General features: G+C 35.8%; 1 protein-coding gene across 1 annotated transcript in view; it reads left to right on the top strand.

The window, feature by feature from the left end:
- The window catches only part of LRP1 (LDL receptor protein 1), a 1,646,373-nt gene that overhangs the window by 235,664 nt on the left and 1,392,481 nt on the right, over positions 1–18,228 (top strand). The window contains exon 15 of the mRNA XM_090402369.1: positions 8,858–9,047. Coding sequence (XP_090258495.1) covers positions 8,858–9,047 — 190 coding nt within the window. The remainder of the gene's footprint in view (positions 1–8,857; positions 9,048–18,228) is intronic.

The raw sequence follows: 18,228 nt of genomic DNA on the forward strand, positions 1-18,228 counted from the left end.
TGTGTGTGTGAGTGATAATCGGCTTTTACTCGGTTGTTGTGATACATTTTAAAAAATAGATTTAATGACTAAAAACCGAGATAACTTATAAAGATTTTAATAATAATAATACGACTAGTTTCAGCTTATAACAGCCTTCCTCAGGTATTCTTAAAGGACAAGAATAGTAATAAACATTGAAGTATCAAAACAAACTGGAAATTATAGGTAAAAATTGCCACACATAATTGAAACATAAAAAACATTGTGACAACGTTTTTTCTATTTTACCAGTCTTTAAGAAGGGAGACCAGAAGGATTGCAGTAACTATCATTGCATCTCTCTGCTCAGCCTGCCTGGGAAAGTGTATGCTAAGTGCTTGGAAAGACGGTGCAGGAGCATAGTTGAGTCAAAGTTCCAGGAAGAATAATGTGGCTTTCGTCCTGGTAGAAGCACAACTGACCAAATCTTCACTTTAAGGCAAGTCTTTGAGAAATCTTGGGAATATGCCAAGAATGTCTACACACGTTTTTGTGGACTTGGAGTAGGCATATGACTGGGTTCCTTGGGATAAGCTTTGGCAAGTAGTACAGGAGTATGGAGTGGATGGGCAACTATTAGCTGCCATCAAGTTCCTGTATGAATGCCCAGAGTTTTGTGTCAAGGTAAACAGCACAAAGTCTGAACCTTTCACAATTTCCTTTGGCCTCCGCCAAGGGTGTGTTCTGTCACCCCTCCTTTTCATAATATTTATGGACTGGATTGATACGCACAGCCGAGGCAGTGAGTGTGTCAGAATTGGAAAATGTAGCATTGGACGTCTGCTTTTTACAGATGACCTAGTTCTGCTTAGCTCTTCCACCAGCAGACCCTGGATAGGTTTGCAGCTGTTTGTGCAGACACCGGAATGAAGATCAGTGTGGCCAAAACTGAAACATTTGTGGTCTCAAGACAACCATCCCAGTGCACTCTAAATGTAAGTGGAGTCCCAATGACAAAGACAGGTGGAGAAGTTTAAATACCTTGGGTCCATATTCACGAATGATGGAAAATGGGACTTAGAGCTATATACTCGAATTGGCTTAGCAAGCTCAATATTGCGGGAGCTTGGCCGTTCGGTAGTATTGAAGTGGGAGTTAAGCCAGAAGGCAAAGTTGGCTGTCTTCAATACAGTCTATGTCCCCATCCTCACCTATGGTCATGAGAGTTGGGTAATGACCGAAAGAATGCGGACACGAATCCAAGCGGCTGAAATGAGGTTCCTTTGAGGGGTTGTGGGGCTGACAAAACTCGACAGAGTCAGAAGCTCTGCAATTCGGGAAACCTTCAATACTCAACCACTGCTTCTCTGTGTTGGGAGATCACAGTTACGCTGGTATGGGCACCTGGTCAGAATGCCACAAGAGTGGCTCCCTCAGCAGGCCCTCTTTGCCAAGCCAGAGGGTGGGAGGTCACGTGGAAGGCCAAGGACTCGCTGGATAGATTATATCCAAAACCTTGGGTGGACACTTTTGGGAATTCCACCAGAACACCTGAGCTTGGTGGCAGAGGATCGTGACCATTGGAAGTTCCTCTTGCAGCTGTTGCCCCCACAACCCAATTAAGAAGAGTGGGCCTTGAAGATGTATGTATGTATGTGTATATATATATATACACACAGTACACACACACACACACACACACACACACACACACACACACACACACACACACACACACTCTCTACAATAAAGCAACTAACATCATTCTATTATAAACCACATTGTCTAAAACTAATTAACTTTTCTAGCCTAACCTTTTGTAGTAAAAAAAAATTAATAAAAAATAAATAAAATTAAAAAAATAATAATTATGTCAGCTAATCAGAAAATTCCTATTTTTGACATCTGCTTAAACCCCTATAGTTAGTCTTGCCACTTTATATTACTGTATTAATTCATAGCTTCTCCTGTTTATTTTTTGTCCAACCTACAGTTATGTTTGTGGAGTCCTAAAAAAAAAAAACCCTTTGTTTTCCTGTTGATATTTCTTTATTGAAGAAAGTTACTTTTTGTACTTTCAAGTAGCCAATAGCTGATGTAATCTTCATTATATTTGTTTGTAAGAATTAGTGCTAATATAGTTTGGCTCAAGGTAATATGAGGGTGAGCATTGTTGTCAGGGTGGTCTAGGTGTAGAACCAAAACTTAAATTTTGAGACCATGTTTATTTAAATTTAGTTGTTTTATGAAGGCTCACATGCCTCTTTAAATTTTCTTTTGTATCACATTATTGAGTGATGTAATAGTTGTGTGCACACAATCCTTCTAATCATTCTTATGGTATGTTGCCAGAGCATAATCAGAGAAGCCGGTTTTAGAAATCAGTAGGTATGGTGGATTAAGCAGATATGGTTTTTGTGTTCTTCTTATTTAATATTTCTGCATCCAGTTTCACCTATACACAGAAAGCTCACATATATTTAATTTGGTAGGGGAGGGTTTATCCATGGATGTGCTAAATAAATGCCTTAATTTTATAAGAGGATTAACTCCCCAACCAGCCATGATGTCTATGTACATCCAGCTAAATCTGGATAATACAATTCTGTAACACCCGTTGAATAACATGGATGAGAAGCGCAATTTGGTCTCACTATTTCTTCCACCTCGGTTCGTAGGTAGGCTAAAGGTAGTTTTAGTGTTTCACTTGAAATTTCTGGATTTTTTTTGTAATGACCTTTAATATATAGGATAGATTGTTTGCTGAAATAGTTGTTGTTTATTCATGTTATCTTCGTAACACTCATCGATAGATTGCCTGGAGTACCAAACTATAGTGACATTAATCTCTCTCTTCAAACAAAACATAATGAAGATCACATCTGCTGTTGGCTGCTTGAAAGTAAAAGTGGTGACTTCAGTAAAGAAAGGCTAACAGGAGAGCAAAGTTTTTTTAAAAGGAATCTAAGCAAAAATTCTGTTATTTTTATATAAATTATGTTTATATTTTTATTTATTTATATAAATAAATTATAAATTATGTTATGTTAAAAAACGTTTAATTTTCTTGACCAAAAAGCTCTGGAAAAACTTTTATTGGGATTATATTGATCAAGTGTATATAATAAACAACTAAGTTTCACCAACTAGTTTCACCAACTAAGTCTGTTGGCATCTTCAGGGTATATAACTGATGTAAGGCACTAAAAAGTAAAAAACTGTTATAAACTAAAATAAACCGATTCCAATTATATTAAACAAAGAACAGAGCGCGTACAATACATTCATAGAGCATGGATGATCTCACTTGTTATTTAGGAATGTTCTATAGTTGGCACTATAATTCAGTTCTGGCGAGTTGAAGGATCTGATAAGGGTCTTCCAAATCACGGGCAAGATTAGTCCTTGGTTCCTGTTAAGGTTTTGTGTACAGCGGGCAACTTTTGTGGCCTCCTTAAAAATTTGGGAGCGGAAGTCCTCCTCCATGTAAGGAATTGTGCTTCTATCCCATTCTATGGTATGGTTCGTTCTTGAGAAATGAAACGCTAACCCCAATTTTTCTTCTCTGTTATTATTGACGTCACCTATATGTTCTTTTTGCCTAATTTCAAGGCTCCTTGAAGTTTGGCTGATGTAATTCAAGCCGCACGAGCATGGTATGTTATAAACTCCAGCATATTTGGAGAAAGGATGGCTATCTTTTGGAGATCTTAAGAATTGTCTGATTGTTTCTGTGGGTTTAAAGGCCACTCTTATTTTATGTGGTCTAAGGAGTCTAGCAGTCTTATTAGAAACTGTCCCTAAGTATGGAATGACGACGGTAGAAATATAATGTACATCATCTTGTTGTCTTTGTTGGGGTTCAGAGAAAAGTATCTTGTGGATGAATCTTCGAGGAAATGCATTCATGGTAAGGTTGGTGGATATCAGGGATAGTTCTTCCTTTCTTCCTGGAGGTCTTGTTGATCTGTTGTAAGGAGAGAGGCACGGTTCTTCAACATGTGTACAATACTAAGTTTCTGAGAAATGTGGTGTGAGGAAGTGAAATGTAAATAACATCCTGCAGTGGTAGGTTTGCGGTAAACTGAGAGGTTGATACCACTATTCGGAACCTTCTTAATTAAAGTGCCCAGAAATGATAATTGGTTACCTTCTTCAAGTTCTAAAGTGAATTTGATTGTGTGGTGTAGAGAGTTGATTTTCTTAAGAAAGTCGAACAGGTCCTTTTTTGTGTGGTTCCAAACGATAAAGATATCATCCACGTATCTCCACCATAATGTGGGTTTAGGGTCTGTTTGAGTTAAGATTTTACTTTCAAAATCCTCCATAAAGAGATCAGCACAAGATGAAGAGAGGGGGCTACCCATTGCAAGGCCAATCAATTGCTGATATATGGTTTTATTCCATAAGAAAAAGTTTGATGTTAAACAATGACGGAACAGAGAAGTAATGTCTTGTGGGAGCAAACTTCCTAAAATGTTGATCACTTCCTCCACAGGGATGTTATTTTCTTTAAATATAAATAGACAAAACTATTTTGCCTATTTATAAGGCCTTGATAAGACTGCACCTGGATTATTGTGCAGATTCGGTTTCCTGGGTTCCAAGGGGATAAAGAAGCTGTGGAAAGGGTGCAAAGAAGAGTTGAGTTTGTCCGCAGTAATGAAAGGGGAAAGAGCTAGGTTTTTCTCCCACAGAGCAGTGAGTGGAATAGTTTGCCTTTAGGGGTAGTGAATGCATCTAGTGTGAATGAAGTTAAGAGAAGGTACGATAGCTGGTTTGGGTGATTTATAGCCTCTCTCGATGAGTCCTTGACTCCCTGGAGGTCTCAGATAATAATAATAAAATTTCTAACACCTGTAAACCTATATCAGAGTAACTTATAAACCTGTTCTCACTATCGATAGTCTCTTCTGCACTCCCAAAGACATTAAAATATCCTGAACTTTAGAGAATTCCTGTTCCTGTAGCCTTTCCTACATAGGTCACGCTTATAGATGTTTTGAGATTTAAAAAAAAAAAAACATCTCAGAAGAGATGCAACTCATAACAAAGATCAGATTTAGTTATTCACTCTTCAGATACATTCCTCACATTGATTGAGACAAGAGCTTTGTTCCTTATCTAGAACACAGTTTCCTCTCTTGTCAGGTTAAGGAAGAGAAGATGCACAGGAGTCTAGCAGGTATTTAAGCTTTGTAGATATAGATAAAGCATATAACAAGGTGCCAAGAGAATAATTGTTTCAAAATACTACAGTTATATGGTGTAAATGAAATGTAATATGGAGCAATGCATAGTCTATGAACGAGTCAACAGCTAGGATCGAAGGTTTGTTGATGTAAAATCATCTGGACAGACAGGTGTGCTCTACTTCCACTCTTATTTATTATTGATACTAGTGTTTCTCAAAGTGTGGTACACATTATCCCCATGCTCTTTAAGGAATACAAGGCACTCTTTTTAAAATTTTTATTTCTTTTTTTTTTTTTTAACTTTATAATTTTTTGGTTGCTGTGTTTTTACAAATAAGTACATATTTATTCTATGATTAATTTTTTCAATAACTAAAAAAAATCTAAAGTTACTTAGAAATTAATTATGGTGTATATCAGCTAACCCCCATCAAGGCTTTGTCTGGTTCATTGCATAACTGTGTTTCATTCACATGGTTTGAACTATTTGCATTAAAAGTTTGAATTTAAATATTTTGAACCATGTGGTCAAACCTCTCTGCTTAATTTCAAAATTGTTCATATCTTCAATTGTAATGATCCTCAGTTATTATTATTATTATTTTGAAACCTCCATGAAATCAACAGACTCATAATGGGAGGCCCACTCAACCAGCAACAACCTGTCATAATGAGCTTTGAAGATATTTACACTCACTACATTTACAATGTACTCTGGCAGTACATTCCACTCTCCAACAACTCTCCACCTAAAAAATCTACTTCTCACACCCTTCTTCACCACATCTTTATACACTTTCCAGGGATGGCCTTTCCTTTTCTCCCATCTTATCATCCACTCTTTTTATAATTCCTTCTGTATTAATCTGGTAGAATCTCTTAACTAACTTGATAGTCTCTATCATATCTTCTCTTTTCCCTCCTATCCACCAAATTCTATAATCCACATTCCCTCAAATTTTCTTCATAACCAACACTCCATACTCCTGATATCATTAATTTGGTCATTCATCTCTGTACCCTCTAATGTTTTCACACCACAGTGAAAATCAGGTGACCAGATGCGATCATAATAGTCCATGTGTGGTTGGATCAATGCCTAACACCACCTCTTCTTTATCCACACATGGATGTCTGCTTTGGGGGGGGTAGCATAACCATGCTCCAAAAAACAGGCTGCTGGTTCGAATCTCACCGTGAACATGGATGTTTGTGATTGTCTTTAGGTTGGAGATGAATTTCATAGTGCAGTGTAAGACCACAGCCCTACTTATAAGATACCTGAAGTGGCTTGAAAAAGTTCCATGTTTGGTCTGTAGAGCAGAGTTTCCAAACTATGCAAAAATAGATTAAAAATACAATATATATGTATATATATATAAAATTTATTAAAATATAGTCCACACATAACCTTTTGGCAGTGGGAGAAGCATAAAAATATAAAAAATTAACCCCCCCCCATGGCAAATGTACTTTTTATCATAGCAGTAATATGATGTGCAGATTTTGCAACACTTGCAGTGTGCCCTTGGCAGTTTAATCTACTGTCTACCATTACCCCAAGATCCCAAATCTCATCTACTTCCTGAAATACAACTCCACCAATACAGTATATTGCCTTATACCACTATATCCCAAACACCTTGCATTTATTAATATTAAAACTACAACCTCACTCATTTGTCCAAGCTACTCCAATCTAGATTTATAGATACTCTAATCACACGTCTTCCCAATGCCATCCTTTCTTTCTCAGTTTACAGAAAACCCATCCACATAAATACATACATACATGTACTTTCCCATCCTCCCCCTCCCTGTCAACAGTATAGTCTTATTAAAACCATGTCAACAGAGCTTCCAACCTCTGTTTCGACTAGGCTTCCTCCACAGCCGAACATTTCTTTATTTGCCAGACCTTCTTTTCCAATGGTTACATTGCCCAAAAGATCAACAAAATGTTGTTCCTCACATCCCTCTTATTGGACATGTTATTACAAATGCTATTACAATTCTCTATATCTGGGGTGCTTTAAAAAAATAAAATAATAATAATAATAATAATTTGTGTACTGCTTTCAAACCTCATCTAAATTTGGCTCCTGTCTGCACTCCTCCCACTCCCATCTTTGTTCCAGGTGTTTACAATGTTCCTTGATCTTGCAAATTGTCATGTTATGGTTGAACTGGGAATATGTGCTGCCATAACTATGGTCAGTCAGGTTTAGCTGACCATGCTTTGGATACCTTGTACAGAATCAAGTGGTAAAAACTACTGAAAATTACTATAATTTACTGAAACAAATACAAACTCAAAAGACTATTTTTTAGAATCAGCAACACAGCAGATTAAAAAAACAAACAAACCCCAATCTAAATAAATATAGTTGTATTAAACTTCCCAAGATTTGGGAAACTTGAATTCTTAGGCCTCCTACACAGTATCTAAGGATAGCCAACAGTATCCATAGAGGTTGCGATGTATAGGACTTTTTAGGCTTCCAATCTAATTTTTCCATTTGTTATTTTGTGTGTGGGCTTTTACCATTTTAAGGCTGATTCCCTTATGATGTCTCTGTGACAATGGTGACATACAGAATCTATTAAACGTGTGTTTAATTATTTCTCTGTGCTGTGTTTATTCCATTAAACCTAATTAAAAGTGTCCATTAATTGAGAAATAATTGAGGAAGTCAGCAGCTTTGATTATCTGGGATCCATTATCATTGCAAAGAATTGCTGTTCAGAAGACACATTATTAGAAATGCCTAGAACAATAGTCAGGGTCTTATCTCCAGTCTAAAAGGATAGATATCTCACTACAGAAACGGAGGATTCTGGATTGCAGTTGTTTTTTCAGTAACTACTTATGGAGATGGGTAGAACTTTAAGACTTAGAGTATTGATATAAGAAAGCTGAGATCTTTTAATATATAATAGAGTGGAATGAGGATTTCTCAAAACAGTAATATAGGGTAAAGGTCCTAGAGAAAAAAGCCTACAATGGGATCACCTGGCAAGAATTTGTGTTGCACATCACTGAGTTGCAGTGTGACCATATCTCCTGATGTCCAGTGAAATACATGGCGATTCATATAGAATTGAACCCAAAAATTCTTATCGACCACAAATGGTGACAGGAATTCATGCTGGGCCATTCTAGGTTAAGTAAGTCTCTTGAAACTCTGAACTGTGATCAGTTTCCATTCTTTCATTTATGATCTAGAATTCTTTCTTTTAAGGTTACACGGTGATCAGCATTCATATTTATAAATTTAGGGACACAAAAACACACGTGTTGAACAGATTATTTTATTAATTACTAATAAAATAAAACTTGACATTTCGACCCCCTGTATCGAAGTCATCATCGGAAGAATACAAGTGTATAAGGAACCAAGCTACATGCTCATGCCCTGTATACCGGTAAACTAAATCTACGTAGTTAATTAATCCTTTTTCCTAGCCTGACCTCGAGTGATAAAAATTAAATAAATAAAAAATAAAAATAAATAAAAAAAGATCTGGAATGAAAACTTTGGGTCCAGCTGTATATTAGTTGCCCTGTATTTATAATGAATTTTAATTTTAATTTATATATTTTTTAATCTTGATGTTTGAATATTCTTGTGTATCAACATATACAAAACATCTTGATGGATTTTTTGTTTGGTTAATGGCATTTATACATTTTACTGTAGGTCCTGTTTAAAGGAGAAACTTTAGGTCACCCATATGGATTAGCCCATCATGACAATTGTATATTTTGGACAGAATTTCAGCAAGGTTTAGTTCAGAAGTTGCAGTTGGCTGATAAATCTGTTGTTACACTTCGTAAAGAAAACCCTCCATTATTTGAAATCAGGCTCTTTGATAATTCTTCTCAAAGTGGTATGTATAATTACGAAATATTTTCTGAATATAAAATATTAAAATTCTAGCAAGCATTTTATTTTATACTGTGGTATTGCTATTCATTCGTGTACAGCTTCTACACCAAATTAAAAGCCTAAGACTATGGAAGCTCACTTATAAGGGTATGGAGAGAAAGCATCTTTGCTGTCCAGCTGACAAGCTATGAATTTGAATCTCACATATTGTAGATGTGTGCACATATATCTTTAGGCTCCAGATAATTTTATTTTTTTTTATGTGGATCACCCCCACCAATGCTTGTAAGCCTATATGGTGCTTTAATACTGTGAAAAATATCATGTTTAGTCTCTAGATCAGGCTTCCATGAATTATCTGCCCATGGCATTAATGTACTATAGGTTAACAACCTTTTTTTTTTTGGACAGGACTGTTTTAAAAGAATGGTTTATTATCATGTTACATTAAAAGAATAAAAAAAAATTACTGTGGATCACTTATCCATGGTGAAAGGAAAGGCAAGATTTTAAGGAAGCATAAGAGTCATTTGAGAAAAAAAAGAGTGAGTAGAGGAGTAATTAGAAATAGAAGCATTTGTTATTTTGGCATCTTAGAATTACTGTCTTTCTTCAGTATTTTGTATAAACTGTGCTATTGTTATTAGGCTTGTGGTTTGATCTACACATTCTCTCTCTCTCTCTCTTGTTTTTTGCCTCTAAGAGCAAACCGTATAAATCCATGTTTTAGTCAGTGCTTGGGCTTTTGTTTCAATACTCACTTACCAATCTTTCATTTTGTTTTAACCATTATTATCTAATTCTTTCAGATTATTATTCAACTAAAATATAATCGCTGAAGCTTTCAGTTTTTTGTAAATAAGGAAAATAAAAATAATAGGAAAATATTTGTTCATCATCATCCTCAAATTCCTGATATATATCCTCAAGGGGTGTACAGGATATGATAGTACTACATGAAAAATTACATCATTACTAACTTTCTATCTACAATTTTCCTCCAAATCAGTCTGTTACTAGTCGAGACTCCAATATTATCAGATCTTATATTTCTATCTGCTAAGGCATATTTTACTGTATTAGTCCACCTATTTCCATATTTAATTTACCATTTTCACTAAAAATCATGCCTAAGTAGCTGAAATGTTTTACTTGTTCTATAGGTTCTCCATTCACAATGCAGTTGATATTTTCAATGTTTCTGCCTATTTTTATTATCTTTGTCTTTTTAATGCTGACCTTCATACCATATCTATTACAACAGTTATGTAAATTGGACTCTGGAGAGATTTGATCAAAATGAAAATGGCAATAAATATTAATGGTCTCCAGTACTGTGTAACATTTCCACAAATAGTAATGAAGAACCATAATAAACAAAGACACAGTAATCTCCTATCTATATATATTTTACTGATAATATTTGACACTATATATATATATATATATATATATAATAAGTTTAGTTTAATCCTTTATCCAAGTGTGAGCAAACAAAGTTTGTGCCTGAAAGTATCTTCAGGACTGAGCTAAGGTGGTGCAACACCAACGCAACTCGTGGCAAAGGTGGAGAAAGCTGTCATCACTCCTATCTCAGTATCTCCCATAATGCAAAGCATATCTCCTTGCGGATATGTATAATGCTATGCATTAAGGCAAGGGCCACTACCCATACCGGTTTTGACCTTTATTGAGGTCTCATGTACACCACCTTAGCTCAGCCCTGAAGATACTTTCAGGCGCAAACTTTGTTTGCTCACACTTGGATAAAGGATTAAACTAAACTTATTATAGTCTAACCAAGTGAAAAATAAACTCTCAACATCTTTCTCTGAATCCAGAGTAATTTAATAATAAGGTTGGACACCTTTTGACAACTCCTATAGGTGGGGATGACCTCTCATTGCTTCTGCCTTGGTGTCTCCACTACTGGGCCTAGCTCTCACTGACAAGACCTCAATAAAGGTCGAAACCAGTATGGGTAGTGGCCCTTGCCTTAATGCATAGCATTACACATATCCGCAAGGAGATGTGCTTTGCATTATGGGAGATACTGATATAGGAGTGATGACTGCTTTCTCCACCTTTGCCACGAGTTGCGTTGGTGTTGCACCACCCTGCTCAGTCCTGAAGATACTTCCAGGTGCAAACTTTGTTTGCTCACACTTAGATAAAGGATTAAACTAAACTTATAATATATATATATGTATATATTTAGTGTCAAATATTATCAGTAAAATATATATAAATAGGAGATTACTGTGTCTTTGTTTATTATGGTTCTTCATTACTATTTGTGGAAATGTTACACAGTACTGGAGACCATTAATATTTATTGCCATTTTCATTTTGATCAAATCTCTCCAGAGTCCAATTTACATCAGCTCTCCAGGAATTAAATCTGCGTAATTAATCACCATGGGACCTATACAGAATTCAGTTTAATTGTAGAAGGTCCCATTATTGCTCCTCAACCATGCTTTAAATCATCATGAATCAAAAAATCATCATCTTAGCCTCCACACTCCCAAGGCAATGAATTCTAATTATGCACCTAGTCTATCTAATTTGGATCTTTCCATCTGAAGGCTAAATTTGCACTGTTCTATCTTTGTGCCTGTACTGTTGAGGTGTTCCTGTAGTGGACCTTGAACAAATGAGTACTCTACCATGACATTATAGTATTGCACATCAATACTATAATGTTTATATTGTTGATCGCTGCTATCTTTGTTCTTTATAGATTAACCCGGTGCTGGGAAGTGGGAAGTTTGGCAACATGCTCTTTTCCCTTTCCACACACTCACACTCAAAATGCTTGAACCCAAAGTTCATCTATTCAGCTGATTCATAACTATACTAATTGACATTTGTATCACTAAAAGGGTTGTTTGAAAAGTTTGGTAAAAAAGTTAAACACTTTTTTTTTTTGGAAAAAATCACCTTTATTTCTCAACATAGTCTCCATCAAAGTCTACACATTTGGTCCAGCGAGTTTCCAATTTTTTCATCCCATCTAAAAAGTAGGATTTGTCAAATTCTAAAAAAATAGTCATTGACCGCCTTGATGACATCCTTGTTCAAAGAAAATTTTTTCCTACCGAGCCAAATTTTTAAGTTTCTGAACAAGAAGTCACATGGGGCCAAGTCCAGAGAATATGGTGGATTGTACCAATTCAAACCTCAATTCATGCAATTTTGCCATTGCGATGGCCAATGTGTGGGATGGTGCATTGTCTTGATGAAAGAGTACTTTTTTGTGCGCCAATTGGCCATTTTTTGGCCTATTTTTCTTCATTCCTTCTTTTAAATGGTCCAACAATGATGCATAATAGGCTCCTGTTACTGTCTTACCGTTTTTCAAATAGTCTATCAAGATAATTTCTTGGGAATCCCAAAAAAACAGTGGCCATCATCTTCCCAGCTGACAAAACGAGCTTCGCTTTTTTTCGATGCTCTTTCACCAGGCATTTTCCACTGTTTTGACTTCTGCTTGGACGCAGGTGTGTAGTGGTGGATCCAAGTTTCATCTAGAGTCATGAATCAACTCAAAATCCTGCGGATTGTGATTAAGCATCACCAGACACTGTGTTGAAATGTCTTTTCGCTTGCGTTTTTGATTGACACTCAACAATCACGGCACCCATTGCACACACAGCTTTTTCATGTTCAATTTTTTGTGCAGTATATTATACACCCGTTCAGTTGAGATGCCTACAATCTCAGCAATCTCACGCACTTTCACTTGGCAGGCTTCCATAACAATACCATGAATTTTGTCAATCATTTCCTTTGTAGTGACCTAAGTCAGGCATCCAGAGCATGCTTCATCTTCGATAGACTTACGACTACGTTTCAACTCATTTATTCCAAAATAAATAGTCTTTAATGCTGATGCAGAGCCCCCCCCTCCCCATGAACTGCATCTAACTCGGCTTTGATCTGCACAGCTGTCCACTTCTTCAAATAAAAGTGTTTTATCACTGCACGAATCTTTTTTTTTTTTTTTTTTCAATTTTTATGAAAAATCCGAACAGGTTCATTTTAAATCTTTGTCAAACAAGAACTACGTGTTGCATGTGCCTAAAATTTTGCCAGGGGTCATGATGAAAAAGATGATATGTGCTGACACTGGTATGAATGAATGAATTGTGTCACCATCTGTTGGAAATTTACCAAACTTTTCAAATAACCCTCATATTACATCTACAAATTCCAGCTGCACTTAAATACGCATCCTCAGCATTCCTGGAAGGAATGCTGAGGATGATCTAGTTTCCCTGATCCTCTGCATTAGATCTCATTCTAATAAATAATTTCTCTAGGCACCTAATGCCAAATCCATTAAAGTGCATGTTGTCCTTATACAAATCTTTTCTACCATCAAACTCACTACATATATTCAAAAACTCACTTCAGTTTTTTTTTCTACACAGTCTGCACATTGAATCACTTGCTATTTTGGCCCTCCTTCTTAACTCATCGCTATTGTATCTTGTTAATAAACTAATCATTTTTACTTTCTTACCTTCCTTTCTCACTTCTTCCATCGAGGCTTTCATATTCTCTCTCGTAGTATGTTTGCCACATCTTGAATCATTAGTTCCAACTAACACTATGATCTTGTTTACTCTTCTTTTCTGTTTAACTATTGCCTTTGTTATCATTTATTTTAGCTCTTGGGAAGCTTGATGTAGTGACTAACTTCAAGCACAAATTTAATTATCAGCTCACTGTAACATATGACTTCTTTTTTTTATTTTATTTTTTTATTTTAGTTGACTTATTATTATTACTATCACCACTACTATTATTACCATCATTATTATTCATTGATAACTTATGACTTTCCTTGCTTTTCTTCTTGTTATCTCTTCAGTTCTCTTTTTCTGACTTAGTTCTTTTAAATGTGCTTTGGTTTTCTCTCTGATTGATTTTTGGATTATTCCATTTAATCTTGAAATTCGATATGTTAAATTTTTCTTCGTTTATATCAACATTATAAATCAGGAGGGTTCCATGCTATCATTATTTTTAGTTTTCGATGCCTCACTATTGATGGGTTTTTGGCACCATTTTATAAGAACTATCTTAATTTAACAATGTCTATTATAAGATATTAGTGAATATGAAGGCTATATCAAAATTGACCATGATGTCAGTATCTCTAAGGATCATAGACAAGCACTATTTGAAATACATTTTTTATATGGGAAGGGATGTAGTCAGTAATGAGAGAGAGCACACTTTGGCTAAGTGTTTGGCTTTTATAAAGCAGCTAAACAGGCCTGCCCAGATTAATGGATTACTAAAAATGCACAAAATAGAACATACTCTTGAGACCCATAATATTGTGTGGATAGTTTGGGTCTCTTGCAGTGAGTCTTTGGATTCGATTCTACAGAAATACCTATGCAATAATAATAACAATAATAAGTAAATTATGTAAGATAAAGAAAGATTGTGTTTAAAGAATGTTGGAAAGAAACTGCAGGATTGATCTAGAAGTGAAATATGAATATCATAAGTGTTGCTTACTAAACAAGTGATAAATAGTGTATGCCTTATTTGCATAAAATACACTTATATATATTTATATTCTGAAAGTTAAACACTTGATAATTTTAGGGAAATTTTTATTTGAAATACATTGTAGAGAATCCTACTGGTTATCATTATGAAATTTCTAGTGCTATAGTATGCTTTCCTAGTGTTCAGTTATCTATGACTTGACCAAGAATTGGTAGCAAACAGGATTATACTTTCCTTCTCCAGCAAAGTGAACTTTGTTTATAAAGAAGCTTTATAATAAAATTTAAATATATATGTACACATTCATATCAAGCTGGAACTAAATAAATACTAAATGAAGATTCCTACAGAAGAGTAAAAAATTGAATAGAATATAATGCAAAATATTATTAGAAGAAAGACTCAACCTTTTTGGACATATTTGCTGGATGGATGACAGCGGAAAGATCAAAACCTTGAAGTTGATAGAATGAATGGCATAAACAGGATGGGATGATCCAGAAGAGAGTGGCTAGGTGATGTAAAGGAATAGCATTGAGATAGTTTGCATGAGTTGAGTCACTTGGCAAGGGATATTGGCAGTGGCGGATTACCCATTAAGGCAAAGAGGCATGTGTCTAGGCGCCTCAAGCTTTGGGGGGCCCCCCAAGCCAAGACATTTTCCTATAGTGTTTTAAAATAGATTAATGTTTTCAGTAAACATCATAAAAATCTTGATTATTTTAAGCAAAATTTTTTCAAAACAATTATTACGTTTTAATACGTATTTTGAACAGTGCGCACTATCTACGCTTTAAATAATGCCGCAATACTAATGTCGGCGCTAGTTGATATGCTTCATATTTTGTATTTTGAACAGCGCTATCTACGTTTAAATTAAACTGCATTACCAATGTCGGCACACAACGCTGTTGACAGCTTCGAGGTCACGAAAACTGATTGCATTACCGTGATGGGAAGTTTCGCCTGGTTGCTCCTTAACTTCATTTGTTATTGAATCGTAAGAGTGAGGAGTTTGTTTCAAAAATAACTTTTTAGTGTGACTTTCCATGTTTTCATTATTTGAGTGTAGTGCAAGTAAAAAAAAGAACTTTGATGTAAAATTGTAAAAAGAAAAAACCTGATAAAAATTTTTTTAAAAAATATAAAAAGTTTTATTATTTATCATCCTTTAACCCTTTAACAGGCAGAAAAATCCAGAAGTTCAAAAAATTCAAAAGTACAAAATTTCATTTATTTGCCACCTAGCTTTTTTTTTTTTTTTATTATTCTTTTATTATTATTTGGGGGGGGGGGGGGGGCAAATATAATTTGACTAGGGGCCCCAACTATCCTTAATCTGCCACTGGATATTGGACATAAAGGGATGGTATTAAATAGAAATGCATGACATCAATGGGTATTGGACCCATGATGATGATAATGGATGGTTGGATAATTTTTTTGAATAATGCAACCATTAATTGGTTAATTATCTTATAGTTAACTTGTCAAACTCACAGCTTTAAATTCTTCATATATGTTTTGTGTGTGAAGGTAGCTGAAATTGTCAGTGTATTTCACCATGGTATGTGTTCTAATTAAGGTAGCAGTCTTTCAAGTAAGATTATGTAGTTTGTGAATTTGTTATTTTATATATATATATTATGTGACCTCCCACTTACAAGAGTTTGTGAATCTATAGTACATTAGTATTGTGTGTGGGAGTAAGGATTTTTTTTCTATTTTTATTAATTTAATGTTTTTTGTAATTTTTTTATTTTTTACATAGTCCAGAAACCCTGCCCTAGAGATCAAACATGGATCTTTTTAAGCCTCTTCAGGCCTCCAATAACTGAGGCAATGGTCTCACACCGATGATGAAATTCATCTCCCACAGTCATAAGTCCATGCTCACTGACAGATTCAAACTTGCAACTTGTTGGTTGGTGAGCAGATATGCTAACCAGTCAGCCATCAAGGCTGGTGATATAGTTGTTTTATATAATACACATGTCAAATAACTTACATTTGCGTTTCGAACTTTCAATAGTACACACATGTTTCTTGTCAAGGTAGGTGAAGTTATGATAGTGTGAAGGCAGGGACTGTGATGAACGAAGAAGCATTCCAAAATATTATGAACTTGCGATAAGGAATTTTTTTTTAATAAGTATTGAAAGACTGCAGAGGCTACTGAATTGATATATATGTATATAAAAACACACACAGACACATGCACAGAAATGAAACAATATATTTTGCTTTTCTCTTGTCATTGCATATTTTTGTAAACAGATTTTGTCTCAAGACATTTTCAGTGTAAACAGAAGCTGCAAAAATATCATCTGTGACCTTTATGAAGGTATGTTGTTCGTGTACATGCGCGCGCGCACACACACACACACTACCAATAATTGTCTGGACACGTTAGCAATTTACAATTGATACCAACAGGCAAACCATAATATTGACTATGTCCGCCTTTGGCTTTGATCACCTCCTGCACCCTTTGAGCACTCCTGCAGCAGACATTAGGTGGAATTTTGTCTCCATTCCTCCTTAAACAGCATTAAGTTCATCCACAAATCGAGGATGTGCTGCTCTGGATATCAATCGCCACTCTAATTCCTCCCACAGGTGTTTGATGGAGTTGAGGTCAAGACTTTATGCAGGACAGGGCAGTCGTTTAACACCAATCTCTTCATTCCATTCCATAACAGCTACAGCTTTGTAGCATGGAGCATTGTCATCTTGATAGTAACACGAGTCCATTCCATAAAAACTCCATAGTGTAGGCAGCTCCTTGATATTATCCAGAATATCAAGGTACTGAGCTGGAAGGATGGGTCTATTTCAATGTGAACAAAGTGGATGCAGTTGTTTTTCCAACAGCGACTTATGGATGTGAGACTTGGAAGCCAGATAAGAAAAGGATATCTGCTTTTGAGATATGGTGCTACAGAAGGCTGTTGAGGATATCATACTGAAAGGCATACAAATGAATGGGTGTTAGAAAAGATCAAACTTTAAGGCTCCTTAAGGATATTGACAAAAGAAAGTTAAAATATTTTGGACACATTGAAAGGATGGAAGGAGGACTTCTCAGAACAGTAATAGAAGGTAAAGTTCCTGGAAAAAGAGGAAGGGATAGACCATCAATGAGATGGATATTGTGTGTGTTGGGCAACTAATCTTCAGAGAGTTGGTCTCCAGAAAAGCAAACAACAGGACTACATGACAAGGCCTGGTGTGGCACATCACTGAGCATCGGAGTGACCATATGGCATCTGAGGATGTCCAATGAATATATAGATATAGAACTGCCTTCATAGAACCATGGACAACGACCAGTTGCCCACTCCAAACTAACTGAATGCATCTCACACCATTACTCCACCACTACCAAACTTTGGGTACAACACACTCATAAGGCCACTTCCACACCCACACCTTGCCCTCAGACTAGAAACAGGTGAACCTTGATTCATGTTCATCGCTCCACAGTATCGTTTTCCACTGGTACAATGCTCTTTGCACCAGGCCAGATGAGCTGCCGTGTTCATTGTGATGTTTGGCTTGTGTGCCACTGCTCTTCCATGGAAACCCATTAAATGAAGTTCTTTTTGTACAATATTAGTGCTCATTATGGTGTTTCAAACACTCTAGAA

Source organism: Typopeltis vanoorti, chromosome 2, assembly GCF_054136105.1.
Source record: "Typopeltis vanoorti isolate ZY-2024b chromosome 2, IOZ_Tvanoo_1.0, whole genome shotgun sequence".
Lineage (NCBI taxonomy): Eukaryota > Metazoa > Arthropoda > Arachnida > Uropygi > Thelyphonidae > Typopeltis > Typopeltis vanoorti.